Source organism: Epinephelus fuscoguttatus, linkage group LG1 (genome assembly GCF_011397635.1).
Source record: "Epinephelus fuscoguttatus linkage group LG1, E.fuscoguttatus.final_Chr_v1".
NCBI lineage: Eukaryota > Metazoa > Chordata > Actinopteri > Perciformes > Serranidae > Epinephelus > Epinephelus fuscoguttatus.
Genome location: NC_064752.1, coordinates 5,037,074 through 5,064,828, shown reverse-complemented (window position 1 = coordinate 5,064,828; position 27,755 = coordinate 5,037,074). Strand labels below are relative to the sequence as shown.

Genomic DNA, 27,755 nt, shown 5'->3' with positions numbered 1-27,755 from the left:
CAGGTGGCCCTGTCTGGATATAGGACGTCAGTTTTCCTAGTATTAATTCATTTATTTATTTTCATTGTGTAATAAGGTGATAAGAGGGTTTTTATTCTGAGGGTTTTTACAAGGGGGGTTTCCATACAACATTCATATCATTTACAGAACATTTTGTTCCTAAACATTGTTTTTATTTTATGGCTGCTGACAGTATTTTCTATTCATGGAGTAATAAAGGGATAAATGAAAAAGAATCAATAAAATTCTTATGAAATATGACAGTTCCTTAATTCTAAAAATAAGCAAAATCATTCAGCACAAAAGTAAATAATTGCTTAAGAACAATTTTTTACAAAATTAGTTATCACAAAAATAAGCAATGTTCATGATTACAAAAATAAACACAACTCCTTTGAAAAAATAAAACTCATTCAGTACAAAATTAAGATTCAAAATTCTTATGAAATAAGCAAAATACTTAACCATGAAAATAAGCAGAACCCTTTGTTACAAAATTAAGTAAATTAGGCAAACTTGATTACAAAATGAATTAAAATTCTCGTGAAATGAAAAAAAATGTCAAATTACAAAATTCTTGTTGAAATGAAACATGCATATAAAAATCTACTGGATGTGGGATGGGCTCCTTGGAGGTGCTACTCTGCTTCCTGAGCTCCTTCAGCTGCAGAAACACCCACAGAATAATAATCCAGCTCAGTTTTCTACTGTGTGCCCGTTGTCTATCCCCTGCGGGCCTGTAAAACATGACAGCATGCATATGTGACTTACTCCTCTCTTCACTGGAATAAACACAGACTGAGTACCTCATTTCAGTCAGTGGTCTAAACAACAGACGTGTATAATTACCTTACAGTAGAAGCAAAGGGCACCAATCACCAACAGCAGAATCAGCGGCAGGGCTACCGCTCCAATAATATAAAGTTTTGGATTCAATCCTGAGACACACAGACAGCAATCACATCAAATCACACAACATCATGAGTCCATGAAACACAAACTGTAGTGACCTGAAATCACAGATTTATCTGTTATTACACTTTATATTCAGTCCATATTAAATGTTTGCACTTGATGTACTTAACATCATTGTGTTTGTTCATTATTACTGGTCCATATGTGTACTCAGGAAAGTATGGCCCGTCTGTCTCTCCTCTGGTGATCCTCCTGATGTTTCTCCTTTTTATGCCTCTGCACCAGCGATAGCTGTGGCCGGGGGCATTATGTTTTTGGGTTGTCCTTCTGTCCCATTCTTGTGAAATCAATAACTCAAGAACACCTTGAGACAATCTCTTCAAGTTTGGCACAAACGTCCACTTGGACATAAAAATGAACTGATTAGATTTTGGTGGACATGGGTCAAAGGTCAAGGTCACTGTGACCTCGTCTGGCTCATTCTTGTGGACATGATATCTCAAGAACGCCGTAAGGGGATAATGATGAAGTGATGATTTGGTATATCCAAAAGGTCAAAGGTCAAATGCACTGTGATATCATAATGTTCTGCAAAAATACTGGCTATGATTCAACGTTATAACTCAGGAACAGAAAAGGTTACTTTGGTCAGATACTGAATTGGTGACACCAATCTGTGTGCCAACTGTGCTAACTGTATAGACCTTCTGTGCTGCTAGGGGGGAGGACAAACCAGAATGGTGTGGAAACAGCTAGTGTCTGATTCGCTAGTAAACTAAAGGAAGCACCGTCTTGTATGACCAATCACAGAAGCTCTAGCACGTCTGTCAGAATCAATCACCTGACCTACACAGGCAGGCCCACACCTTAATAACTCACCATAGACACTGGCTGTATTCAGAACCACCTACTACATGCTACAGTACCAACAAATGCAGTATGCAGTATGTCCTACATGCTGCTTTTCATAGTGGTATGCAGTACGAAACTGTTGAATCGATTTATTTTGCAGTATGCCAGACACCATCTCAGCTCGTCCTGGCAGTATGTGTTTACTCTGGTTATCTTCTCTCTTATGTATAATTACAATTAAACAAAATATGATATAAAGGACAACCCTGCCTCTTTTCATTTTAAAACTATCAAGATGTATGTATTTTTAGTGTCACACTGCATGTGCTCTCATACCCAAACACTTCATACTACAATCCATACTATATCTCACCTGTAATGTATTCATATTTATACCACTGTCTTTTTCCTGTACATATCTTGTCCATAGTATATTCACTCTATTCATATCATACTGTATTATTATGTATACAGTATAACACCATACTGATGGCATTACTTGTACCTAAACCTGCACTAGAAATTAAACTGATACCATTTCTGCTCTTCCTACTGCTATTGCTGCTCATATACAAACAGTAACATGGAGATAGTGGAAGGAGGGGAGCATGTCGGCTGAAATCAGTGGCCCAATGGCAGACTCATAGTCAGAGCATACATCCGGTGGGTCCGGCTACTCTCAGACCAAAGGTTGCCTATTACAGTAGATATGCCAACAGAGCCAACAGCAAATTTCAAAAGGACTTGCTGAGATGAGGCTGTTTTCAGTGGAGTACCATGAGCAATGACCGTACACTGGCGAGGCACGCTGACCATCCCGATAGGTTCTATCTTGACAAACTGACCACAAATTTGTTGTGTAAACAAGTGAATTCTTGCCTAAAAAGCCAAAAGTACATTTTGAGACACAATAACAGTAGTATTAAATTTTTTAAACTTAGGGCCCACAGTTGTGAGCTCTCTCCCCCACCATGCTGCTGGTTGGTGTAAGCACTTTGCATTATGGGATACAGTAGGCGAGGTAGAATGATCCGATGTATACTGGAGATTTTTTCCAAATCACAACATCTGTGTATTTTTGGCATAATGCAGATTTTGCTTTTGTTTGCACACTGCATACTACATGCTACATTTTGGCCAAATCAATGACAGTATTCTCACTGTTTTTCCAGAAGCAACAACATGCATAGACACTGGGGTCAGCTGATCATTTTCAGTCCGTTTGGATGAATCCTGTTTTCCAAACCCACATGTATGTAGGATGGAAAACTACACTCAACTTACCTGAGACAGTGACAGAGAGCAGACGACTCTGAGAGGAGAAGCTATGAGAAAAAACATAGACGTGATAAACACAGCTGTAGTTTCCTTGGTGGGCGGACTCTGCAGAAAACAGGAAGTGGGCAGAGTGATTGACAGCTTGCTCGGTGTAGTTGTGTGCTGAGTTGGAGGAGGTGAAGGTGAGCTCAAAGTAGCCTTCTGGGTACTGTGGTTGGACGGAGCAGCTGATGGTGAAGGGCGAGCCCCAGTTCACCTGAAACTCCTGCTGCTGGGCCTCAGAGACCCTGCCCATGGAGGAGGACACAGAGATGTTGGGCTGAAGCAGCAGGTCTGTAAAAAAAGAGATGGTGAGAGGTTGCATTCAACCTCTGTTCAACAAAATGGACCCTGAAAAAGCATGTGATGTCACAGGTCTGTCTGTCTGCTTGTCTTTAGGCACTATAGGATGTCATTGTCCTCGATAACTTTTCAGCTCACTCCAACAGAAACACACTGAAAACATTACTGTCATAGATGATGTCATAAATTATGTCACTGATAGGCCTACCTGAGCAGATGAGATTCCGAAAAAAGGAAGAGGAACTTGTTGAAGCACACTCCCTCAAAGCAAATCCAGAGAGAACACAGTCAGAGTTGAGATTCCATACAGATCTGTCTGAGGACTCTACCAGTCCTGCAGAAAGCGCAGAGCCACAGCCCAGTTCTTTACAGGCAGCAACTGCTGGCTCCACAGAAAAAACATCAATAAAAAATTTCACTGGTCTCCAGTCTCCATTATGTTTCAGCTCCAGTGTTCCTGCACATCGACTGTTTTCTCCCACCAACCTGACAGGCTCTGAACAGAAACAAGAGAGTCATCAGTTAAAGGATACAGTGAGTTTCATTAGAACAGAAATGAACAGAATCAGAGCTGCAGCTCCTCTTCTACCTGAGCAGGTGAGTCCAACAGCTTTGCCAGGTGAGCAGGTGTCTCTCTCTGAGCCTGAGCTTCTACAGTCCAGGAGAGCAGACTCATTGCCTTCACACTGAAACTCTCTGGACCACATTGGAGCCTCCTCTTCTCCATAGAGTCCCCCCTGGAGGACTAAAGGAGGCCCACAGCCAAGCTCCCTACACACCACCTCTGCATCCTGCTGGTCAAAGTGAGCTTCACACACTGAGGACCACCTCTGGTTAGATTGCTTAGACTGGTTAGACTTCACCTCCAGTCTACCTGAGCACAGACTGGTCCCATTCACCAGCCTAACAGAGTCTGGAGAGATAATAGAAGATAAAATAGAGAGAGATAAATCTCATACCTATGCAGGAGCAAGCGTAAAATCAAAAATCTACTCTGTTTCTATGGTAACAACTCACAGTAACAGCTTGAAACAATGGCGCATCTCTCATATAGACTCTACAATGAGCGGGAATTTAGACAAGGGAGAGTTATTACACATAGAAACAATTCATTGGACATAAACAACAACGAGGAGCTGATTGAGAGGTTTCGATTCTGTCTGAGAGATCTCTTTGAACTTCTTGAAGAGCTGTCACTGGACTTGCAGTTTGTATCTGACCCTAACGCAGCACTGTCATCAGCATTGCAGCTGTTAACGTTATGCAAATGGTGCTTTCCAAAATGTCACTGGCACTTAGCCACTGCCTTGGGCATTTATGCCCATCTGCCAAATGAAGTGGAGTCAGTAGTAATGAAATGGCGATTCTGCCTCCAGCATTCCTGGCATCGTGGGGTGCATCAGTGGTGCTCATATACGGATCCAGACACCATGTGAACATGAGTATCTGAATGTCAACCGCAAGGAATACCATTTCATCAATGGTCGAATTGCTTGCAATGCAAATTATTCCATCTTTAATTTGGTGGCAAGGTGGCCTAGATCTACCCACGATGCACACATCCTTTGGGACAGTGCCTTGTATTAGGACTTTGGTGCTGGCGGAATCAATGGGCTACTACTCTCTGACAGTGGCTTCCCACTGAAACACTAGCTGATCACACCAATCATCACTCCAAGGACCAAACAGGAATGATATTATAACACCATCTACGCCGCCACTAGATTGGTTGTTGAGTGATGCATGTCCTTAAAGGAGAAGTCCGGTATTTTGCACTTTGAGCCCCATTTCTGGGTTGTATGATGAACTAGAGTGGTTAAGACTAAAATTGTGATGATTGCTCCTTTTCAGAGAATTTGACTTTCCTCTGCCTGGCTTAACAGTGCTGCCTGTGGCCATATGTGAATCTGTCCTAAAACCACCCTAAACGTTTGTCTTCAAAGCCATGTAACTCACCGAGTGGTCAGTGGTGTTCATTGATGTTTTGACATAAAAATTGTAGCAAAAGTAACAGATTTATCTTAAATAATATATTAATTACCAAAATGGTATGGCTAAAATAACATAGTGCGTGGTTGCATTTGTTCAATTTGAGACAATATCAAAGAAATAATGAAACATTAACACAAATTGACCCTTAGGGGGCAGTCATGCAAAAACACGCATCAGATACAGAATGAAATATACTAAGGACCAAGTCATTTGTAGTCAGAATGACACATATCTCACCACAAATATTCTCTAATAACTCCTGAAACCCTCTTCAGCATTAACACACTATTTGCAATGACCTGAAATCCTCTTGATGATCCATACAATCTTATTTTGGGGTATGGCCTTCCATTCCGCAAATAAGACACTGGGAAGTCTATGAACAAATCTGGAAGATGTTCTCTGCCTCTAACAGGCCTGGAGAGCATGTCCCAGATATGCATGATTTGGTTTAGGTCGGGAGGCCTGGCTGGCCAGTCTATTACAAAGATAACTTCGTCCTCAAGGACACCTGAACTTTGTGGGGACAGTCATAATGTTGCATTAAGGGGAAGTTGTCACCAACATGCCTGCAAATGGTCTGACAATAGGCACCAGGATTTCATTGCAGTATCTTACCACCTCTACCAAACATGTCTAGTCCATATGACCACCCAAACACACTCAGGCCCAAACCATGACAGAACCTCACAGTAGCTATCAACTTCCACACTGTTGCAGTCAGCATGCCGCTTTCCCTGGCATCTCCAAACTCTAACATGCCTATCATCAGTTGAAACAGTAAACCTGCTGTTGTCTGTGAAGAGTAACTGCTTCCACTGACAGAGTTGCCAGCTCTGACGTTCATGTGCAAATTCAATCATGCTGTACGATATTCTGCAGTGAGAAGACGGCCTTTGACTGGTCATCTGGTTCTCATACCATCATCATGGAGTCTATTCTGTTTCTAACAGTCTAGTTGAATAAGTCAACTACAGTAGCACAGTGGAAGTCAATTTCCAAGAATAGAGCCAAGGTGATGAGATAATGGTCTTATCTCGGGGGGTTTTTCATCACGCTAACATATGCTCCCTCGCCTCCTCTCTCCGACCATGAAGCAGGAATTGCTCGCCTTCCACCATCATGAAAAGGAGAGAGGAGTCTACTGGAGGAGCTCAGAGCAAGGTACACTGAAGTCTTTTATCGAGTGCCATGACTACTGTCTTCCATGATGTATAATGCCACACCTCCACATGATTCTTTATTCACACAGCCCTTACTTTATAGTGTCGTGATAGGGATCTACAGATAACATAACATGACACAGTTACATTGTGAGATGCAATATAATGCTTCGTCACCTTGTGTGTGATAAATCTAACAAGTGTTATGGTATCACACAAAGCAGCAGTTTTTTTTTTGTTTATTTTCATCTTACAATACAATTGAAAAGGCCCCTTGTATATGCAAGACTTTTACTGGCTGAGAGGAGATGTTCCTATCTATCTATCTATGAAAGATACTGTAAGGTTTTGAAGCTGTTCTTAAATAAGGGGTTCTGTGGACATTTGTACTAGTCAGTTTGACAGGTGATACAGCTGTGCAGCACGTCGTCACTCATGACTGACACCATGCAACCTAGGATTTCTCATTTTGCAGATTTGACTCCTCCGTCCTCATGTCTCTTCCTTGCCTCCTCTGCTTGTTTTTTCCAAGGGCAGAACTAAGATGTGAGGAAAGGAAGCACGTGAGGGATGCGAGGGGCACATCAGCATGATGAAATGCACCCCAGGTGTTGTCATACGCAAACAGCATTGTCCTCGTCTCCTGCTGTACTGCCCAGTCTCCTGGTAACATCTCCATCATTGGCAGATCACACTTGGAGACACCACTAAAAGCCCTTTACCATTTTCCAGCGACTGAACTGCTCTTGCAATCTCAGTCTGGCCAAATGCTGTCTGACATCACCAAACACCATCATCCATAGACAAAACATCATCCTGTGCATAGACTGGATGAATAGCTAATTAAAGTAACACAAATTCCATTCCTTATACAGTTGTATGTTCACACAGACACTCCTCTAAGCATCTTATTCATGCTCCAGACAATTCAAACACAAACCCCTCTACAGTTAAATTAATCTCATAATCACATAAACAATGCACAACATCTAACGATTAAAGTAGACCAGGTGAGCCATTCTAAAAATATGTTCCTTTAAGTCTTTTTTGAGTGTATATATTGGTACATTCAGCACCTGAATTACTGAGGCAGCAGCTCATCAGACTTCATCATGGCTGGAAACAGTCTATTGCCATTCTAGTTGCTGCATCTGTGTGTAAACCATGGGTACATTACTATTATGGATGATGTCGTAGATGATGCCACTGATAGGCCTACCTGAGCAGGTGAGAACTATGATGAAGGAGGAGGAACTTGATGTTGCGCACTCCCTTAGAGCAAAGCCAGACTGAACACAGTGAGGCAAAATTAACCACACAGATCTGTCTGAGGATTCCTCTCTCCGTCCTACAGAAACAGCAGAGCCACAGTCCAACTCTCCACAGGCAACAACTGCTTCCCTCAGGGTCCAGTGTTCGTAACGATCAGACACTGGCCTCCAGTCTCCCTGATATTCCAGCTCCAGTGTTCCTGCACAGCGGCTGACTCCTCCCACCAACCTGACAGGCTCTGAACAGAAACAAGAGACTCATCAGTTAAAGGATACAGTGAGTTTCATTAGAACAGAAATGAACAAAATCAAAGCTGCAGCTCCTCTTCTACCTGAGCAGGTGAGTCCAACAGCTTTGCCAGGTGAGCAGGTGTCTCTCTCTGAGCCTGAGCTTTTACAGTCCAGGAGAGCAGACTCATTGCCTTCACACTGAAACCCTTTGGTCCACATTGGAGCCTCCACTTCTCCATAGAGCAACCCCTGGAGGGCTGAGGGAGGCCCACAGCCAAGCTCCCTACACACCACCTCTGCATCCTGCTGGTCAAAGTCAGCTTCACACACTGAGGACCACCTCTGGTTAGATCTAACCTCCAGCCTGCCTGAGCACAGACTGATCCCATTCACCAGCCTGACAGAGTCTGGAGAGATAACAGAAGATAAAATAGTAAAGAAGATAAAAAGACACGAGAAACAAAATAAAAAGATGTCATCAAACAACAAATCAGTGATTTAAACTTGACTCAGCACAATTCTAATCAGTGGTTGGTAGTAATGTGTTAAATTTACTCTGTTGCAAATACTTGAGTAATTTTTTCAATAAAATGTAATTGTACTTTTTTGCAGATTACCTTTAAGTCTTATTGAGTACATTTACAATAAAATATATGGCCTTGTACTTCATTACATCGGCTTAAATACTTCTCACCACTTTTACTGATACATTTATTTCAAATATGGTAAGATAGCCAGATTATGTGCAGAACTGAAATAGTATAAAGAGCACATCGCTATCAACGCTCACTTCTCCAGTTATACCCAATTTATGCAATATAAAGATTGTTTAGGAACCCCAGTATGCAGAAATATTTAAATACACCATTTTGAAAAATGGAAATGTTCCTTTTTCCTTCGCCAAAATTTAGCAGAACTTTGGAGCGTTATTTATCCCCCTCTCCGGCAAGATAGCATAACATGGTTGGTATCAATGGATGCCTTAGGTCCTCTACTTTAATATGACACCTGTCATACTGTTCACTATAGCCTTAAAACTGAGCCTGATACAGAAGGTTTTATTTGCTAATATTAGTCTGTCTCAATTCTCACCATCAGCTTCGCCTGTCATACCTGGTGCTTCTTCACTTCTTTTTTTTTTTGCTAGGCATTTGGTTATTGCCTCTCCACTCCTTTCATTAGTTCGTGCTCTCTGTGCTGTGGCATTTCTTTTTTGAGCCCCTGATTTTTGGTGAGGCATTCTGACTTAGTCAGTCAGGCTCAATCTGTTCGCCTCATATTCAAATTAGCAGTACTTGTGTGTTCTGTGCATCTGACCCTCGCTGTCAGATGGACTGCACCATTTTAAATTACCTGCGGGAGTGGGGGTATCAAATGGCAGGCTGAAATGAGTTTTAATGATAACAATACATTTATTTATCATGGAAGTACATTTAACTTGCATTGCCAGTGATTTAAGTCTGTAAGTAAATCGTTGCACTTGATTCCATTCAAGGGCCAACCGATGACCTTTTCATGGGCCCCCCCTTGGCCTTGGGCTGGGGTCATCTGTCCCCTTTGACCCCTCTGATGGTGGGCATGCATTACTGTCATAGATGGTGTCATAGATGGGCTTACCTAAACAGGTGAGATCTGCCATGGAGGAAGAGGAGCTTGACTCTACACACTCCCTCAGAGAAAATCCAGAAAGAACACAGTTAGAGTTGATTTCCCACACAGGTCTGCGTGAAGACTCCTCTCTCAGTCCCACAGAAACAGCAGAGCCACAGTCCAGCTCTCTACATGCAACTGCTGCTTCGTCCAGGGACCAGTTAATTGAATTTTTACCCACTGGTCTCCAGTCTCCATTATGTTTCAGCTCCAGTGTTCCTCCACAGCGACTGTCTCCTCCCACCAACCTGACAGGCTCTGAACAGAAACAGTCATCTCTTTAAATATACAGTTAGTTTCATTAGAACAGAAATGAACAGAACCAAAGCTGCAGCTCTGCTTCTACCTGAGCAGGTGAGTCCAACAGCTTTGCCAGGTGAGCAGGTGTCTCTCTCTGAGCCTGAGCTTCTACAGTCCAGGAGAGCAGACTCATTGCCTTCACACTGGAACTCTTTGGTCCACATTGGAGCCTCCATTTCTCCATAGAGTCCCCCCTGGAGGACTGAAGGAGGCCCGCAGCTAAGCTCCCTACACACCACCTCTGCATCCTGCTGGTCAAAGTCAGTTTCACACACTGAGGACCACCTCTGGATAGATTGGTTAGACTTCACCTCCAGTCTACCTGAGCACAAACTGGTCCCATTCACCAGCCTGACAGAGTCTGAAGAGATAATAGAAGATAAAATAGAGAGAGATAAAAGACACCAAACGCAAAATAAAAAGATGTCATCAAACAACAAATCAGTGATTCAACCTGAACTCGGAACAATTTCAACATCAGTTCACTAACAACACAACACATCTTTATAACTACAGACTGCAGCTATTTTGCCATCACATTCACATTTAATACACTTTTACATTTGTTATCCATTTTGAATACTTTCAACGTGTTCTGGCCCAGGGGACTCCAAAAGCAGCAGACAAGTATTTTTTCCATACAGAAATATATCTTGGTGCATTCAGCAGCAAATTTACTGAGGCGGCAGCTCATCAGACTCTGTCATGGCTGCTGTAGACAGTCTGCTGCCATTCTAGTTGGTGCATGTGTGAGCCTGTTGGTGATCCAGTTACAAGTGGACAGTGCTATAATACAAGCGTAAACAACCACCAGGACACGTAGTGATCCGATCACTCAAACCACTTGCTGAGGCGTTCAGGGACACATTTGACCACATATCTTTTGTAGTGTACACAATTATGTCTCCTGATGTGTCCCTTAACAAGGACTACTTTAATACAGGATGTGGTGGTAATTTTGGTGACAGCACTATAACGCTCTCTACGCCCATTTCATGACGAGTTGGGCAAAGCATTGTGTGACCATCCATTGTTTTGTCCTGTCGACGGAGACATGTTGAATTCTGCTGAAAGCGACATCTGCAGTTGCACAGACACAACCGTTAACTTGACTAGCGAGCGGTTAGCAAGCATGGACTTAATAGTTGTGCACAGGGCCCTTTGACCTTCTAGTGTAAGTGGCGTAAGCAATAACAAAATTTGAACACATGTGGTCAGCTGAAGACAAGTAACAGACATAGGTGTGAACAGCGATGTGTCTCAGCTGTTCACTGGTGTCCAGATCACCAAAAAACATGTTCATACCAGGTGTAAACATTTTCATATGTGAGTCAACCTGGCTGAATTCCTGTCATAGATGATGTCACTGATGAGCTTACCTGAGCAGATGAGATCTGTGATGGAAGAAGAGCTATCTGACACTACACACTTGCTCAAAGCAGTTCTAAAGTTATCACAGCCAGAGGTCATCCACACAGATCTGTCTGAGGACCCCTCTCTCCATCCTACAGAAAGAGCAGAGCCACAGTCCAACTCTCTACAGACAATAACTGCTGTCTTTAGGGTCCAGACATCGTGGACAGCAGTCATTGGTCTCCAGTCTCCATTATGTTTCAGCTCCAGTGTTCCTGCACAGCGACTGTCTCCTCCCACCAACCTGACAGGGTCTGAACAGAAACAAGAGAGTCATCAGTAAAAAAATAAAGTGAGTTTCATTAGAACAGAAATGAACAGAATCAGAGCTGCAGCTCCTCTTCTACCTGAGCAGGTGAGTCCAACAGCTTTGCCAGGTGAGCAGGTGTCTCTCTCTGAGCCTGAGCTTCTACAGTCCAGGAGAGCAGACTCATTGCCTTCACACTGAAACTCTCTGGTCCACATTGGAGCCTCCTCTTCTCCATAGAGTCCCCCCTGGAGGACTGAAGGAGGCCCACAGCCAAGCTCCCTACACACCACCTCTGCATCCTGCTGGTCAAAGTCAGCTTCACACACTGAGGACCACCTCTGGTTAGACTGCTTAGACTTCACCTCCAGTCTACCTGAGCACAGACTGATCCCATTCACCAGCCTGACAGAGTCTGGAGAGATAATAGAAGATTAAAAAAGGGAGAGAGATAAAAGACATCAGACACAAAATAAAAAGGTGTCATCAAACAACAATTTTGTGATTTAAACTGAACTCAGCACAATTCCAACATCAGTTCAATAACAACAGAACGCATCTTAATAACACCACAGACGGCAGAAGTCTGAATCACAATCACAATCTTTGCTCGCAATACAGAAAGGTTCAAAAGTTTTAACTATTTTTTATCTTCCTGAGAAGATCTGTTACCCAAAATAAAATCTGTTTGGAAAGTAATCCCTAAAATCTAAAAGTGTGCAACTTTTTAAACACCACATGCGTGTGAAGATACTGATGAGCTGCTCAGAGTTGTGGCAAGAAGGTCACTGGTGCCTCTTACAATGAAGACCAAAGAACCTGCTGGTGGAAAGCAGAGGCTCAGAAAGCTGTCAAACTGAAGAAGGCATCCTTTCAGGCTGATTTGTGGTTGGCCTTTGGGACTCCTGAAGTAGCAGACTTAAAAAATATATCTTGGCACATTCAGCACCTGATTTAGCTGAGGAAGCAGCTCATCAGACTCTGTCATGGCTGCTGGAGTCAGTCTGCTGCCATTCTTGCTACTGCAAGTATGTGTCAGCCTGGCTACATGACCGTTATTGGTTGATTACAAAACCGCCTACTACTAACGAACACGATGTGCAGTATGTACTATATACTACAAAAAATCAGAAATCATTTCTTTGACTATAAATAATGTGAAGAGCAAAGCATGTAAAAAGACAATAAAATTGGTCCCAAAACTGAGCCCTGAGGCACACCATACCTGACAGAAGAAAATGGAGAGAAATGGTTGTTCACAGAGACACAAAACCTCCTGTTTGTCAGATAAGATGACAGGGTGGTTATGTTGTACACTTGATATTCACTCTCTATACACAAATATTGACCATCAGCAAGGACCTGACACACTAGAGTATTTCCTTGACAAGAGATCGGCGAGAACACCCTCCACCTCCTTTCTGGTTAATCTAGCCTCCTTGGTTTTTAAAGAGGAATTATTTCTTTTTTAATGATGTACCTTATCTCCAGATTTCTGGTACTGCTATGGGCATCAAAATGGCACCCAGTTTTGTCTGTCTTTTTGTTGGTTACCTAGAAGAAGAAAAATTGTACGAACCACACAAGAATCCTTTTCTTCCTTTCATCATGTCTTGGAAGAGATACATTGATGATGTGTTTTTACTTTGGAAAGGATCTATACCCACCCTCCTAGAGTTTTACCGTTTTTAAATGACAATTTTGCAGGTCTAAAATTCACCCTTAATTATAGCCTTGAAGAAATCAATTTCCTTGATATCAATGTGACAAAAAAAGATAATGTCCTCTCTTCCTCTCTCTACCAAAAACCTACAGATCGAAACAAACTTCTTCATGCTGCAAGTTTTCACCCAATTCCTCTCAAAAAAAAAGTCTACCGTTTAGTCAACTTATCAGACTAAAGAGAATCTGCGCTGTCTCAGAACAGTATAGCAAAAGTAAAGATGAGATGCTAACAAAGTTCAGAGAAAGGAAGATTGGCTTGTAAATGCAGAAACAAAGGTAGACTCAAAAAGCAGAGATGCATATCTACAAATAAAGAAGTCTTTAAAACCTAAGCCGAACCTTGTATTCTGCACTACATTCACACGATTCACATTCACACAAATGTAATTCTAAAACATTGGCACATCCTCCAAAATGACTCATCTTTGAAAAGCACTTTTACTGATTCACCTATGGTCACTTTTAAAAGAGGAAGAAACCAGGGGCAAAAATTCCATTTCATAGTTGTGGGGGACAATAAACAGTAAAATTTTAGAGAATAATTCCAGGAGGTGGACAAGGAAAAAAAGTTGTAGCCTGTCTTTTATTCAGCATCTTTTACCGCAATTTGACGCTTTAATCTTCTCTCTATCTCTCCAACAGGCAGGCATAGGACCTTTCTTAGCACTGGCTGAGTCCAACTGCACATGTCCAGATTTAAAACAAAATGACTGAAATCAAATTAACGTGTACACATCGACAACAGTCAAGTGTGCCGTGCTGTCCAAGGTGCTGAGTGCGTCTGGAGCAGAGCTCTCCCTGTGCGCAGTAGTGTGAATATTTATGCTATTAAGTAAACGGAGAAAACATGTCTCTCATTGTTCAATAGCAGCAAAACAATAAGGCTTCATTCATCAAAGACAGAAACTCGATCTCTCGCCTTCTCTCCTTCTTTTTTCTCTGGCTTATTTGTGTGGAATGGATCCTTCATCTCTGGCTGGCTGCAAGAGCAAACCATTTTGTTTGTTCTTTTTTCATTTTTTTTTTTTTTACCGGCAGTGAGATCATAACTTTAAAAAATGTTTGAAAGAAAAGTAACCTAAGAAAATGTGTAATGCTGAATATTTCGTTTGTTTATAAGGTATTTTGAATTTTGAAACCTGTTTTATTGACCTGTTTGTCATAAATTACTTTTTTTGGACTTTAAACATTTATCTCAGCATTGCAAGTTATTGATAACGAGAGAGTCAAGACTCAAGCCAGCAGCAGCCACATGTGAAAAATGGCTTAACACTAAACATTTCCTGCAATTAAACTGGTAAACTGGTTTATAAACAGTGTGCTGTGAGATCTGCTGCTCCACACCTCACAACCGTGCATAATAGTCACGCGTAATGACTGCTCCTCGTCAGTTAAACTGCACATCTTTCATGTTTGTCTCGCTGACAGGTGGAGAGCCTACAGACAGGTACCCATTAGATACGAGCAGCTCCGCCACTGGCTGCTCTTGTCCTGTCCTCTCCCTTTTCTTTCTTTCCTGTCCTATCACTAAACTCTGAGCTTAATCATTAGCTTTTAGCTTAGCAGCACTCGTAATTGAGTAGGCTTTTGAACAATGCAGGAGAAATGTTGCAGACAGTTTATATTATCAGCCTGGGCCTGGTGCTTGTTGTAACAGTAAATGGAATGTGTTGTAACTTGTGTATGGTAAGCTGTGTCTGTGTACATCTTACCCCGCGATGCGCAATGTGGGCAGCCGGGCCCAGCCACACACTGCTACTGCTGCCAAGGAGCCCCACCCGTTGGAAAGAGTGTGGGATATACCACTACTAGGAATGGGAGGGGGGGACTAAATCTTTTAAGATTTAAATAGCACATTATTGCATGATTATAATGAGCACAGCTTACATTGTGCTTTCAATAAATACTACTGCATTGTTCAAAAATTATTAATTGTGTCTCAAATTATTCTAGGAGGGGACAGCTTTACAGCTTTTCCAGGGTGGTAATGTTAACCTCATTACCACTGTTCAACTGTCAATATAGTTCATACTGCATATATCTTATTTATTTACAGCACTATGCAAAGGTTTTAGGCAGGTGTGAAGAAATGCTGTAAAGTGAGAATGCTTTCTAAAATAAAATGTTTAATTGTTTATTTTTGTCGATTTACAAAATGCAAAGTGAGCCAAGAGAAGAAAAATCTAAGTCAAATCAATATTTGGTGTGACCACCCTTTGCCTTCAAATCAGCATCAAATTATCTAGGTAATCTTGCCCATGGTCAGGGATTTTGTAGAATCATAGTCAGGTGTATGATCAACCTATTATACCAAACAGGTACTGGCCATTGGGGTCTTCATTGAAGAATTACGACCAAAAAGTGATACCTCTGACGTGGAAACAAGGCCAAGCAACTCAACTATGCATGCTCACATAGGAAATGGGGTGCAGAAAATGGCAGCAGGTGCTCTGGGCTGATGAGTCAAATTTTGAAATATTTGGCTGTGGCAGAGGGCAGTTTGTTTGCTGAAGGGCTGGAGAGCCATACAATAGTGACCATCTGCAGGCAACAATGAAGCATGGTGGAGGCTTCTTGCAAGTTTGGGGCTGCCTTATTGCAAATAGAGTTTGGATTTGGTCAGGATTAATGGTGTCCTCAATGCTGAGAAATACAGGCAGATACTTATCCATCATGCAGTACCATCAGGGAGGCGTCTCACTGGCCCCAGATTTATTCTGCAGCAGGACAACGAGCCCAAACATAGAGCCAATGTCATTAGGAACTATCTTCAGTGTAAAAAAGAGCAAGGAATCCTCGAAGTGATGGTATGGCCCCCACAGGGCCCTGATCTCAACATCATCTGGTCTGTCTGGAATGACAAGAAGAGACAGAAGGATTTGAGGCAGCCTACATCCACATCCATCTGTGGTGACTTCTCCAAGATGTTTGGAACAACCTACCTGCCGAGTTCCTTCAAAAACTGTCTGCAAGTGTACCTAGAAGAATTGATGCTGTTTTGAAGGCTTAGGGTGGTCACACCAAACATTAATTTGATTTCGATTTTTCTTCTGTGCATTTTGTAAATCAATAAAAAAAAATGTATTTTTGAAAGCATTCTCACTTTACAGCATTCATTTCCCATTATATTTTCCACAAACAAATTACATCTCATGTTTAACCACAACAGAGATACCAAAGACGGTGGCAAATTTCAAAAGGACTTGCTGAGATGAGACTGTTCTCAACAGGGTACCATAAGCACTGACCGCTCACTGGCGAGGCATGCTGGATGTCCCACTAGTGGGAACTCACAACTCCAAAAAATGCAAATTTTGAAGTAGGCAATATTTTTGATAAATCCTCCACAGATTTGTCATTAAAAGAATTAAATTCTTACTTCAAAAAAATCTCACAACAACAGTAGTATTTTGGAAAATACAGTTTAAAGGTGCATGTTTTCTCCTCCACTATAGCTGCTGGTTGGTGTGAGTCGTGAGTTGTGGGATACAGTAAGTAAGGTACACTGGTCCGATGCATACTGGAGATTTTTTACAAATCAGTGCAATAATGCTAGTATTGGAGGCAGTTTTGAATACAGCCATATTTGATATCATAGATTATGTCACTGATGGGCTTACCTAGGCAGGTGAGATTTAAGATGTAGGAAGAGAAATCTGATGATGCACACTCCCTCAGAGCAGATCCAGACTGAACACAGTCAGAGCTGATGATCCACACAGATCTGTCTTTGGACTCCGCTGTCCGTCCAACAGAAACCGCAGAGCCACAGTCTATCTCTCTGCAAGCATCAACAGCTACCACCAGGGCCTCATTATAGCTCATGTAAACACCTCTTACTGGTCTCCAGTCTCCCTGATGTTTCACCTCCAGTGTTCCTGCACAGCGACTGTCTCCTTTCACCACCCTGACAGATTCTGTAAAAGAAGTGAATTAAACAAAGAAAAGAATGAATGAAACACTGACTGCTGATTCTGCTTTATTGATTCTTTATTTCTCCTTTCATTCTCTGTTTACCTGTTGACTTGTGTTCTCCTTCAGCCTGGAGTACTGAGGAGAAAATCAGGAGATTTACATCAGTATAAAGCTGCATGACTGGACAGTATATTGACTTTCAACTGAGAAATTTGGATGTGATTTTTTGGTAAGGCTCCAAAATGATACAGATGATACAGACTAATATTTGCACACTGTAGAGAATGAAAAATCTCACTATTGCAAATCCCAGTGAAATATGGTCTAAATGTGAACATTCAATCAACGTCTTCAAATAATCGATGAAAAAACTTTAACTTTTGAACCTTTTCTGGACGTCTTTTCAGTGATGATCATAGTCATCTTTTTAACAGAAAAATGTTTGCTGGACGGACTTAACTCTTCAAAATGAAGCCAACACGGCAGTGCCAAAAACTGCAATTCCTCTCACTTGAGGCTGGCTCAAAGGGCAAGTCAATCCCATTAGACTCCAGTGTTAAAGTGCTAAACTTTACAGCAGACATAAACATGTTTACAGCCTGGTACCAAAAAAAATTGGTTTTGGTCTCTATTTCCAATTTCCCCGTTCATGACAACTGTACAGGGGTGAATTTTCAAATCAGTCAGTTTACATTATATTAAGTTACACAAGCCTGTCACCCAAAGGGCGGGGCGCTTTGAGTGACAGGCTGTCTTCCAATAGTGCCCTTAGCTTCTCTGTCAGATCAGAATAATACATTCATAATGGATTAAAAGAAGAATAAAAAATGTGATGTTTGTCTGTGTGAGCAGTTTATTCTCTTATTTAAAGATTCAATACAATACTTCAAAGAATAACAGCTCATCTTTAAAGCAGAGTCCTACCTGAGCTCCACGGCAACAGCAACAGTAGCAACAAGTGATCCATGTCGACGGTCTCTCTGAGCCCGTCTGTATGTCTTCCTGTTTGTATGCTCTCTGCTCTGATCATTACATGTCAGTGAATATCTGCAAACAGGAAGAGGTGGAGCTTTACTGGAATATATTTGTTTTTGTTATCTTTAGTTTTAAAGAAGATATTTACACATCTCTGGACTGCAATTGTGTGAAACTGATGATCTTTCATTCCCTCATAATATGTACCTTGCTAAATAATAACTGTAGCAAGGTGGATGGAGATCAGTAGAGGAGATTATATGCCATGCTTCAATAAAAACAATACCTTTCTGCACAGGCAATCAACAAAGGCTACAAATAACCGATAGTACACTAATTAGAAATACTTTGGAGACTTGGGGTAGACATAAGATAAACTGTGAAAAAATAAGAGATGATTTAACAGTATTGAGAGGGATAAAGAACCCTGATGATACTCCAAAGAAACATATCTGGGTATAAAAGGGACTGACCACATTTGGGCAATGTCTAAACAAAAATGGAATGTCATTTGAATCTCTAAGGCAACATTGCCATCTACCACTCTCTCAAGTCTTCATTTGCAAAAGAGAGGTTACACCCAGATTTGTGAAATAGGGAGGGGAGGAAGAAAGACAAGAAACAATCTTTATCCTCTTGTGCAATTCCAAAGTACGACATCAGATTTAGGCACCTTATTTATCTTATTTACATGACTGCATGTCTTTTTTGTCATTACATGTCCGCACCTTTACAAATCCCTGTCTTGAACACCAGGTGATGTGGTGGTCCACTTTGACATTGTTATCTGTAGCCTTTAGACTTAAGCTTCTAACTATCTTTGTCTTTTTGACCTGTTTTTGCTGATGAGTGAGTTTGACATCCTGGATATATCCTTCAAACACAGACTGTAGACCTCTCTGTCTGCTTCTCTCTGAAATTGCTTTGTAATTTTTCAAAAAGTTGCTAATATTTCTTCAGGGAGTGCAGTGAGTTACAGTGTGGGCTTCATGCTCCCTCTGACAGCTTGACAGACCATCACAAAGGGGCGGGGCCTAGCCAGGGGTCAATTGTAAAATACATTCAAAATGCTGAAGGGAGTGTGGTGAATCATGTGCCAGCTTTGGACATATATTTTGGTTCTGACCATCATTACAATTGTTATGGAATCATATAGAGAAGGAAAGTAGTACTATCTTGAAATGTGTTATTCACTTAAATGCAGATTTTGTGCTGTTAGGCAAAATGACAGACAAAATACAAAATGAAAATGATAAATATTTCTAAAGGATACTGCATATCACAGCAATGTCACAGATAACAAGACATTGGCTTCAAAAACCACTGGGGCTGTATTCACAAAGCTTCCTAATACAAAGAGTTGCTCCTGATGGAGTTTTAAGAAAATTCTTAGAATTGTGACATTTTCTTGAAATTTCCCCTTTAAGTTCAGACTGGGTCTTTGTAAAGACAAAATAAAATTTTATTACAAAGCATCTTAGACCTTAAAAGAGCTCCTAAGGTGAAAAACTGTTTGGAGCAGGGAGGAGGACTTTTAAGAGGCTTACGAGTTTCTTAATCAGAGGAGAAAATGGCAGAAAGATAAAGAGGTTGGAGAAATATTCGCCAAACACTAGATGACAGTGAGTTAATGAAATAGATTAGATTGTGCAAGAATTATGTTTGTGGTTGATCCCATTAGGAATACGCACACATTTCCCACCAAATGAAAAAACAATATAATGCCAGAAACAAAATTAGCACAACATTAAGATATTTGTAAAAACTACAAAAATGCAACAGTGCAGCAGTGATGACTTGGGTCTGTCTCAACCTTCCATCAGCAGATTGATCACATCAACAATGACAAAATTTTCACAGTCAGCAGTTCATTTCACTTCCACTGGGTGTCCACACCTTGCAGGATCACAGCGGGGCGTGTCTGTGACAACCAATCACATCTGTTAAAAGAATACATCATACCCAGCAATGGGATCAACCACACCTCTTTACTACAGTAAAAGTTTCTGTCCCCTCCTTGCTCTGAGTTCCTCTGAGAACTTTCCAAAATCACCCCTAACTTGGAACTCCTTACTAAAATTTTTAGGCCAAGTTAAGAGCTCACTGAGAGTATTCTCAGAATGTTTGTGAATACAGCTCCTGATAGACAAGTGGAGAGACAGAGTTCAATGAATAGATAGAGACTTAACTTGTAAAATTATAGGGAACCTCAAAAAAATATTGTCTAAGTGGTCAAGTTACTGTCATGTGGGAAAAGAATAATGAACAGAAGCCACTGGGATGTGTTTCTCTACATTTGGTCTGACAGTCATCAAGAGGAGCCATACCTACTTTGATATGGCCTTGTATTTTTTTTTCTTATTCTCCTTTTGTTTTTTCACTCTGTATTTTTTTCTTGTATTGTTTTTTTTCGTGTGTGTGTGTGTGTGTACATGTGAGTGCATTTGTGTAAGTGTACATGAACACATATACATAAAGGCTTATTTGTGTATTTGTATATGGTACTCTTTGTATTATATTCTGTGATTTTATTTACTTATTTATTTATTCATTTCATTTTTATATGAAATATGAAATGGGGGTCAAGGATATTTTTATGATTTCAAAATTATGATAACATACTTTAAAAAATTAAACCTGTACTGTAACTATCTATCTTTATTTATCACTATATACCAATTGTTTGTTATTCTCATGTATCACTGGGTGACTCACCACTATGGGGTGCCGTTTGTAAAGTGGCTCACGCTGAAAATAACATCAACATTTTGCCACATTTAGCTTAAAACAATGTTTAAAAAAGTGTTGTGAATTTTTTAACGTCACCTTTTACCACATTTACAGCAATATTTGTTAACTTAGAAATATATTAAATAGTTAAATCTAAATATTAAATGTGGCGCCTAAATGTTAAATGTTAAATCTAAATATTAAATCTAAATGGTAAATATAAATATAAATATAAATATAAATGTTAAATCTAAATGCTAAATATAAATATAAATATAAATATAAATGTTAAATCTAAATACTAAATATAAATCTAAATGTTAAATGTTAAATCTAAATGTTCTGGGTGAAACTAAATATCTAGCTAATATGCAAATTCACACTGCCGGTCACTGGAAGTACCAAAATAAAAGCTCGAGATGGTCAGACTGTGTTTATAGAATCAAATAACAAATTAAAACGAACTTATCGGGGGAAATGGACACTTGAACATACATTAGCGTGATAATAACTACCTAAAATAACAAGAAACGTGTTTGGAGAAATTTTATTTGACATGTACTTTGAGTTGTTAGTGTCTCTTCGGAGGGATTAACAACCTAAACTAAGCTAACAACTGTTAGCTCTTAGCCCCGTTAGCGGTGTCTGTAATGACTCATTAACTCTTAAACAGTCCGTGGAAAAAAATATTTTTTCCAGTGGATAAGGACATTTAGATTTATATTTAGCATTTAGATTTAACATTTATATTTATATTTAATATTTAGATTTAACATTTAGATTTAGATTTAGATTTAACATTTAGATTTAGATTTAGATTTGACATTTAACATTTAGGTGCCACATTTAATATTTAGATTTAACTATTTAATATATTTCTAAGTTAACAAATATTGCTGTAAATGTGGTAAAAGGAGACGTTAAAAACTTCACAATACTTTTTTAAACATTGTTTGAAGCTAAATGTGGCAAAATGTTGATGTTATTTTCAGTGTGAGACACTTTACAAACGGCACCCCATACACCACCTTGGTTTGCCAAACAGATGTCATCAGTGTAGATGAACTTGCGGGATCTGATGATGACATCACCAGATCTCGCAATTTCATCTACACTAATGACATCTGTTTGGCAAACCAAGCTACTGACCTGGCCTCTTTGGAGCAGGTGATCAGTGAGGACCTTGCAAAAGTGGACCAGTACTGCAAAGCCTGGCACCTACAACCAAGCCCAGCAAAAACAGTCTCTAGTGTTTTCCATCTTCAAAACTCAGAAGCTGCGAAACAATTGGACATCAGACTGAGTGGACTTCAGCTCAGACACGCCCCTAATCCAACATACCTGGGAGTGACTCTGGACAGGACACTGTCATTCAAGGAACACCTTAAAGGAACAGCAGCAAAGGTGAAATCCAGAAACAACCTCCTCTGCAAACTTGCAGGTGCAAAATGGGGTGCAGGAGCCCCCACACTGTGCACCTCAGCTTTGGCCCTGTCATATTCTGCAGCAGAATACTGTGCCCCTATCTGCTCCAGGTCACCCCACACACACCACATAGACACCCAGCTTAACACCACTATGCGAATCATAACTGGGACTATTCGTTCAACATCGCTCCCCTGGCTCCCTGTCCTCTGTAAGATACTCCCCCCCAACATCAGACGAACTGAACTCACCTATAGGATGCTCCAAAAGGTCAAAGACTCCCCCATTTACCAATCTACGCTGACATCTTCAACCCACCACTTGCTCATCTCCGATCTAGACGTCCAATTTGGAAGGACCCCCCCACCCACTGACATTGATGCCCTGTCTGCCTGGGTGACTGAATGGGAATCTAAAGATATTCCAAACAAACATCTAGTGTCAGACCCGACTCAACCAGTCCCTGGCACCAACCTCCCAAGGAGACAGTAGTCCACCTTAAGCAAATTTAGGACTGGTCAAGGTCCCTGCTTGGCCAGCCTTCACAGATGGGGAGCAGCCTGAGCCCACTGTGTGCTTGTGGAGAGGAGCAAACCATGGAGCATATTATTGAAGCCTGCCCTCTCCAAAGACTAAAAGGAGGTCTAGTCTCCCTCTACAATATAAATCAAGAGGCTACTGCTTGGCTTGAGAAATTTGCATTCACTAAATAAATAAACTCACCTACTGATGTAATTTCTCATAAGCTATATACAGCTAAGATATATGAAATGGTATGATGACAATATAAAGTATTTAAAAAATAGTCCATAAATCTGCAGGATGTTTTCAGTTCTGCTACTTTCTTTATTCATAACAACTCAGATTGTTTTGCTCTATAGGCTCATTTTTCAGTTTCTACTTTTTATTTTGACATAGATCTTATTTCATAGCATGGTGAATGTGTAAGCTACAAGTTGTCCACAAAAGTGTTTTGGAGTCATTTGATGGCGTATTTGATTAGTTTTGAGGGAGAGAAGGGGCTGTACTGTTCACCTCCATTTTGTGAGCTGAGCAGCGGGCAGCTCTGCCCCACCGATCTCAGAACAACAGGCACTGATAATTAAAGGTAATGTACCTAACCATATGACTGTAGCGATTACAGCAATAGGCAAATTTGCCAAAATGTCGAACTATCCCTTTAAGACGTGTCTGTTCACTTTAGCCGGGGTCATCCCTATGTTTCCAGGGTTCTATGTTTCCCGGGTTCTATGTTCCCCACTTAACCCTGCAAAAAAGCTTCTATGTTCCCTGCTTACACAAAAAGGGTTCTATATTTCCCGCTTGGTTGAGCAGGCAACATAGAACTCGGGAAACATAGAACCTTTTTTGCAGGGTTAAGGGGGGAACATAGAACCCAGGAAACATAGAACCCTGGAAACATAGATACGCTCCCACTTTGGCCTTTAACTCACTCTGACTTTCCGATACAGGTCTGAAACACTATTTTATGCTTTAAATTTCTATTTACGCTTCTCATTGCTGCAACTCTTTTAAAATCCTACTTGATTCATAGTTTTACAATTCTATGATTTTATGAATCAGTTCTGTTTTATGTTCATTCTATTTTCATGTGAAGCACTCAGTGCTTATAATACCCTTATTGTAGAGGACTTTGTGCTGCATTTCTTGTATGAAAGGTGCTATATAAATAAAGTTTATTATTATTATTATTAGTTGTTGTTGTAATTATTATTATTGATGCATTAAAATGTCACTTTTATGCTGCAGCTTGCTTAAATTACTTTATACACTGCTTGGTACCATATTTATCAATTGATTATATTTTGTCAGTAATCTGTATCTGTCAAGTAACTAAAGCTGTCAAATAAATGTAGTGCACTAAAAGTAGAGTGAAAATGACTAAATAAACTTCAGTTACTTGAAAACTGTACTTAAATGCACTTAGGTAAACAGTGTATCACTGGGAAGGGGTGGCTGTAGTAAATGAAAAGAGACGATGAAGAGGAAAGTCATGACAGTGACAAGGAAGAGGGGAGAGAATAAAAATGAATACATTAATTAATAAATAAATAAAACTACAGTAAATAGAAATACGGTAAACATTTAGGATTATAAAATATCGAAAAAGAGAGAAAATGGCTATTATTATTACATGTTGCACTGATTACAGAGGGATGTAATAAGCTAATGGAGGCAGCAGGGGTCAGACTATAGCTGGTGATATAAAAAGTGGGACAAGAAATGGGTGTGAATGCATGCTTGTGAGTATGTTCAAAAACAGAGGGGAAAAGAAAAAGAAAACAAACAAAAAGATAAACACTAAATTATATTATAATGATGATGATAATAAAAACAATAAAATAACACTAATTCTTGAGTACTGGGGGGGGGGAAATATTTTGATTTTTCACTTTTTAGCAAAGCTTAAAAATATTTTTTAAAACATCAAAGTCTTGAACACTAAAGCTTCCCTGTGATTTCTTCTTTTTTTTCTTAAATAGCATAAGTTCTTACGGAGCTGACAAACAGATATGCATTTATCCATTGCACTGCAATCATAGTGTCATTTTATTTTATAACGTTGCTAAGAGTCCTCTTAATGCTAATCAAAATACTCATTTTAAAACCACAGTTCTTATTTAGTTTGTATTTAGGAGGGCTACGGAGTTGACCTGTTTTGGCTGAGACACACCCGATGCCAAGATTATTTAATACATTTATCAAAACATAGAAAACTCACCAGTGCTTGAGAAGCATCCCTGCCTTTGTGGAAATCAGGAAGTGAGACGCAAGTCTTCACGATCAATAATGCCTTCCGTTTCTTAATTGTTATTTCCTCGATCATGAGTCATGACAACATTAACAGTGTGCGAGGGATCAGACTTTGGTGCCAGTTTTAAGAGGATGAGACGCAGCTGCTGGACAGTGACAAGAGCAATAACAAGAACAACCATGCGCATATTTCGATTTTTTAAATAACGTCAGTAAGCATCACATAGCCTACGGTGTGTTTCTTTTTTTCTGGTGAAAGGATTTTTTAGTGAAAGTTGCAACAACAAGATATGATGGGTGTTATCAGCAGTGCCCGCCCCTTTGACTCCCAACAGAACTGGCACCAGGACTGGCACCAGTCTGGCTCCTCTAACACCGTCACTGACGTCATGACTGTTCTTTTTTTATATACAGTACCTGCTTGTACTTTGAGGAGTGAGGGGATCTGTGATAAGCGATGTGCGAGGGGCGAGGATACATGGGAGCAGCCCTCACGGAAGTCTCTTGTCGGCCGACACGCCCCTACATTGGATGGGCTGGACGCTGCCTCTGATGGGACTGATCTGATACATCACAATAAAAGTTTCACACTGGACAGAAACAGATAAGAGTTTAAACATCACTCCCAAGTTTTATATTATATATTATTTGTTTTTTGATGTCTGGAATAAATTGCTAAGCCTGCTGCCCCCGCAACCCAGCTTTGGATAAGCGGTTGAAAATGGATGGACGGATGGATGGATGGAGGGATGGATATGACGTGAAATATTTCTCATTGTAACAGTATAAGTGATCAAATAATTTCACGTTAAATTAAGAGAGATTGTATATTGTTAGGGTGAAGTCAGGTAATTTGGGGCACTTTTTAATTAATTACCATAAAAAAACACCTAAAATTCAGAAGATGACATTGAGTGTTACTTTTAGAACCTGGCTCTCTGCTATATTTCTACAAATATGTTGCCAAGAAAAATATTTAGAAACTTATGACCTTCACACACATCAAGAACCCCTACCTCACTGCAATGTTTAGGTAAAATGGGACAGTCCTGTTTATTTGTTTTTAAATGGTTGAATCAATTTATCAATTCAGTTAATTTATTAAATCATTAACCTCCTGAGACCCTGTGTCCTTATATGAGGACATCACATGTTGGATTTACTTGACGTTATACCCCTTATACTACCACTCATCTTGGACCTATTATCCTCAATCGTGGACACTTTTTTGTGCCGTCTAGTGGTAATAAGACCACAATACACTGATCCATGGAAATGCAATCTCTGCCAAGTCAGTCTGCCACTGACCCCAACACAAAAGTGGACAAAATCCAAACCCTAATCACATGAAACTTATGCTGCTTATTTATGATTGATAATGTTTGTAGTTTGATATGGCAACAAATATGACCAATTTTTGGAACAGTAACAAGCTAAGATGCTGTTAATTAGGAAGTTCTCGTTTGAAGACATTTGGACATTATTATCATCTTGAGGACATTGAGTGTTAATCATCATTAACAATAGTTTTTTTTTTATACTTATCAGGTCCTACTGATACCAAATAGTAGGAAAAATCAAAAATGGACACCAAACAAAAGTCTTGAGGCAGTATTCACAAAGCTTCCTAGTGCTAAGAGTTGCTCCAAGTGACGAAATTCTAAGAAAATTCTTAGAATTTGTGACGTTTTCTTAGAATTTCCCCTTAAAGTTAAGACTAGGTCCTTGTAAAGATAAAAGTTATTCACAAAGCATCTTAGCCCTGAAAAGACCTCTTAAGGTGAAAAACTGTTAGGAGCAGGGAGGAGGACTTTTAAGAGGCTTAAGAGTTTCCTAAGGAGAAAGGAAATGGTGGAAACATGAAGAGGTCGGGACAGTTACTCAGGACAGTGAGTAAATGAAATGCTACAGATGAGATCATACAGGAATAATGTTTGTGGTCAATCTCATTAGGGATATGCGCACATTTCCCACCTAACAAAATAACGCTACGACGCCAGGAAATAAAATAATCACAATACTAACATGTTTGAAAAACTGGACAAATGCAACATTGCAGCAGTGATGACTTGGGTCTGTCTCAACCTAAGATCAGCCAAGTGATCACACTAACAATCAGTACGTTTACATGACACTTGAAAAAAACGAATTATTGCCTTTATCCAACTATAACTGGACAACTGAAGTGGATGTAAACGCGTTACTCCGACTAATATCTGAGTTCTCCAACTCCGATTAAGACACCCAGATAATGCGATTGGAATTAGATTTTCTCCGGCATGTATACGCCTTAATCGGAGTTAAACTAGACAATGCATGTGCGCATGCTCCACACCCCCCGCCCTGGTGTATGACCCCGGAACAGACAAGACATGCTATTGTTGTAGCCCTCCAACAGCATACGGTGTTCTTGTCTGCCTCTCGAAATCACCATGACCACGAGGGATAGCATGCACCTTATGTGCACAATCAGTAACGCGTACATTACATACAAGATGAACAAAGCTGTACGATTATCCATCTTGCTGTTGTTTGAAAATGCTTGTCTGCCGCCTG

At 40.3% G+C, this 27,755-nt stretch overlaps 3 protein-coding genes across 9 annotated transcripts in view; all 3 read right to left on the bottom strand.

Annotated features, from left to right (window-relative positions):
• Positions 1-27,755, bottom strand: part of LOC125896963 (zinc finger protein OZF-like) — a 71,601-nt gene that overhangs the window by 16,345 nt on the left and 27,501 nt on the right. The gene's annotated exons all lie outside the window — the stretch shown is intronic.
• Positions 1-27,755, bottom strand: part of LOC125897167 (zinc finger and SCAN domain-containing protein 12-like) — a 56,853-nt gene that overhangs the window by 6,361 nt on the left and 22,737 nt on the right. The gene's annotated exons all lie outside the window — the stretch shown is intronic.
• LOC125896725 (scavenger receptor cysteine-rich type 1 protein M160-like) lies at positions 32-25,669 on the bottom strand. Of its 5 annotated transcripts, XM_049589560.1 has the most exons (15): positions 25,168-25,666; positions 18,219-18,341; positions 17,397-17,429; positions 17,000-17,296; positions 11,755-12,069; positions 11,374-11,661; positions 10,041-10,355; positions 9,662-9,952; positions 8,146-8,451; positions 7,762-8,052; positions 3,977-4,300; positions 3,596-3,883; positions 3,052-3,378; positions 850-938; positions 32-737 (listed from the first exon to the last, which is right to left on the bottom strand). In XM_049589560.1, exons 2-15 carry the CDS (start codon positions 18,322-18,324, stop codon positions 723-725), a joined length of 3,285 nt encoding a protein of 1,094 aa, XP_049445517.1. In that variant the 5' UTR covers positions 18,325-18,341; positions 25,168-25,666; the 3' UTR covers positions 32-722. The 5 variants fall into 5 exon arrangements, with proteins under 5 accessions (XP_049445517.1, XP_049445551.1, XP_049445525.1 ...); XM_049589594.1 differs by lacking the exons at positions 3,977-4,300; positions 7,762-8,052 and having other exon boundaries at positions 25,168-25,669; XM_049589568.1 differs by lacking the exons at positions 8,146-8,451; positions 9,662-9,952 and having other exon boundaries at positions 25,168-25,669.